The 2,251-nt window shown below is 54.3% G+C and overlaps 1 protein-coding gene across 1 annotated transcript in view; it reads right to left on the bottom strand.

Annotated features, from left to right (window-relative positions):
• Positions 1-2,251, bottom strand: part of FRMD6 (FERM domain containing 6) — a 17,902-nt gene that overhangs the window by 7,177 nt on the left and 8,474 nt on the right. The window contains exons 3-6 of the mRNA XM_057387730.1: positions 2,020-2,205; positions 1,148-1,238; positions 955-1,034; positions 145-291 (exon numbers count right to left, since the gene is read on the bottom strand). Of these exons, the coding sequence (XP_057243713.1) occupies positions 145-291; positions 955-1,034; positions 1,148-1,238; positions 2,020-2,118 (417 nt within the window). The 5' untranslated portion in view covers positions 2,119-2,205. The remainder of the gene's footprint in view (positions 1-144; positions 292-954; positions 1,035-1,147; positions 1,239-2,019; positions 2,206-2,251) is intronic.

Below are 2,251 nucleotides of genomic sequence, written 5' to 3' on the forward strand. Positions count from 1 at the left end.
TTATCCCCAAAGCAGGTCCCACCCAGCCCCAGTGAGTTCAAACAGGCTGTGAACCCCTAAACACGATGTCCCCAGCCCCCCAAATGGCTTTGTCATCGCTGGTTGGGGCAGTGTCCCAGCTTTTGGGATGTGATCAGCACCCACAGCACCCCACAGCACCCCGAGGGTGCACTCCCATCCCTRGAAGGTGCCCCTGCAGGCTGGCACACCCCACCTGATGAGCCTCCCGTTCTCCACGTAGTACTGCACTCGGAAGTGGATGATCATCGGGGGCCCGAACTGGTCGATCCCCTGGAATGGAGGAGGTTTTTAGGAATTCCGTGGGGATCCCAGCATCACARCCCAGCCCCTCACTCAGCTCTCTGGGGTCATGTCTGTCACAGCCACCCCCTGCTCACCACGACAATGATGGCATTTTATTCCTCATTTAAGAGCTTGGCACCCATTTTTCTTCACAAAATGCTGGAAATGAAGGGGGTTTGGATTTTAAAAAGAAGGTGGCTGAGTTTGAGAATCCTCAGGGGGTCTGCAACCCCCTTCAGTGCCGTTCTCCCTCTCCCAGTCCATCATCCACCAGCTCAGATCAGCACTGGAGCTTTGACACCACCCCCTCAGCACAGAAACAATGAAAAGGTGCTTTGGGGAGAAAAAATCCCAAATTGATTTTGGGGAGAAAAAAATCCCAAATTGATTTTGGAACTTGGAAGAAGGCACCTTAAAAATTCTGCTGAAGTATTAGGGAGGAAAAAAAAAAATCCGAGCTTGCCCCAGCTGGAGTGATAACCCCAGAAATGTCCCCACCACCATCCCCAGGGCTGGAATTTTGCACACCCACCCCTAACCCCACACTGACTAAATGCCCCCACACCGTTCCCGGCTCCTGGAAGTGACCTGCGACGGGGACAGAGGTGGCCTTACTGCCGTCAGCTCTCCATGCAAGACCTCACCGCTGACCTTGCTGGCCTCCTTCTTCCACTCCTTGGGGCAGTACTTGTAGAGTTTCTGGGCCAGGTCCATGTACACGTGCTCATTGTCTGGGGGAGGGGACAGAGGTGGCATCAGCATCCTCACGTGTCCCCTGCCTCCCACCACGACCCATCTGGGGAGCTGTGACATCTTTGTCACCCAATGAGGCCACCTGACTTACTCTGGATGACGCTGAGCCCRAAGAGGTGACAATCCTTCAGCCTCAGGAGGTCACACACCTGCACCAGCAACTCTTGGCACAAAATTTTCACCTGAAAAAAAAAAAAACCCTTCTGTGAGCCTTCCATGAGTGGGGCAGGGAGCACCAACCCCTCCCCAGGACTCCAAGCAGAATGGGGGGTGACAGACTGGGTTTGGGGCTCAGCTTTCCAGGGGAAGCTCCAAAAGGCTGGGGTGCAGGAGCAGAACTCTGCCAGGGGAGATCGAGAGCAGCGGGGATGGAGGAGATCAGCACAGGAGAGATGTTTTGGGGGCAAAAATCAGAACATTCATGGTCTCATTCCACCCCTGGGTGCYTTCTACCATCCCAGGGTGCTTCAAGCCCCATCCAACCTGGCCTGGAACATTTCCACAGCTTCTCTGGGCATCCTATTCCAGGGCCTCCCAACCCTCACAGCAAGGATTTATTCCTATTATCTAATCTAAATCTTCCCTCTTTTCATTTAAAACCATTCCCCTTATCCTATCATTATCTGCCTCTTTTCAAATCTCTCTCCATCTTTTGTATAAGCTCCCTTTAAGTTCTGACAGGAATTTTAAAAATCTTCCTGCATCAGAAGAAACGTTGGGTGTGGGTAAATTTAAAAGMAAAACAAGCCTAAAAATGAAAAGTGGGGGAATTTCACATTCAGTGCTCCATCCCAATCAGAGCCAAAGCCCCTCCTGTTTATTCTCTCCCTACAGGAGGCTGAAGAGCCATCCAGAGGGGATTTATGGAGCGAGGGATGAGGGATGGAGCTCGTGCCATGCCGTGGTGTGTGAACACTGCCCCAGGGGTGACAGAAATGTCGGGGGGTCCCCAGCCCTCCTTACGTTGATGATGATGTTGAGGGAGTCGTCGTTGGGGAGGAAGATGCACACGCTGCGCCGGTCCTGCATGACTCTGTTGTTGTGGAAGGGCAGCTTGTTCATYGTGCTCTGGGCAGGGGGCTCGGGGGTGGCGCTGGGGGGCACCTCACCGACGGGCCGGGGCGGCCTCGGGCACCACGGGCGCCATCCCTGCGGGACAGAGCGGGGTGAGCCCTGGGTGTGGCACCATCAGCTC

This window comes from Malurus melanocephalus, unplaced genomic scaffold (genome assembly GCF_030028575.1).
Source record: "Malurus melanocephalus ecotype Western Australia unplaced genomic scaffold, MMel_1.1 scaffold_1327, whole genome shotgun sequence".
NCBI lineage: Eukaryota > Metazoa > Chordata > Aves > Passeriformes > Maluridae > Malurus > Malurus melanocephalus.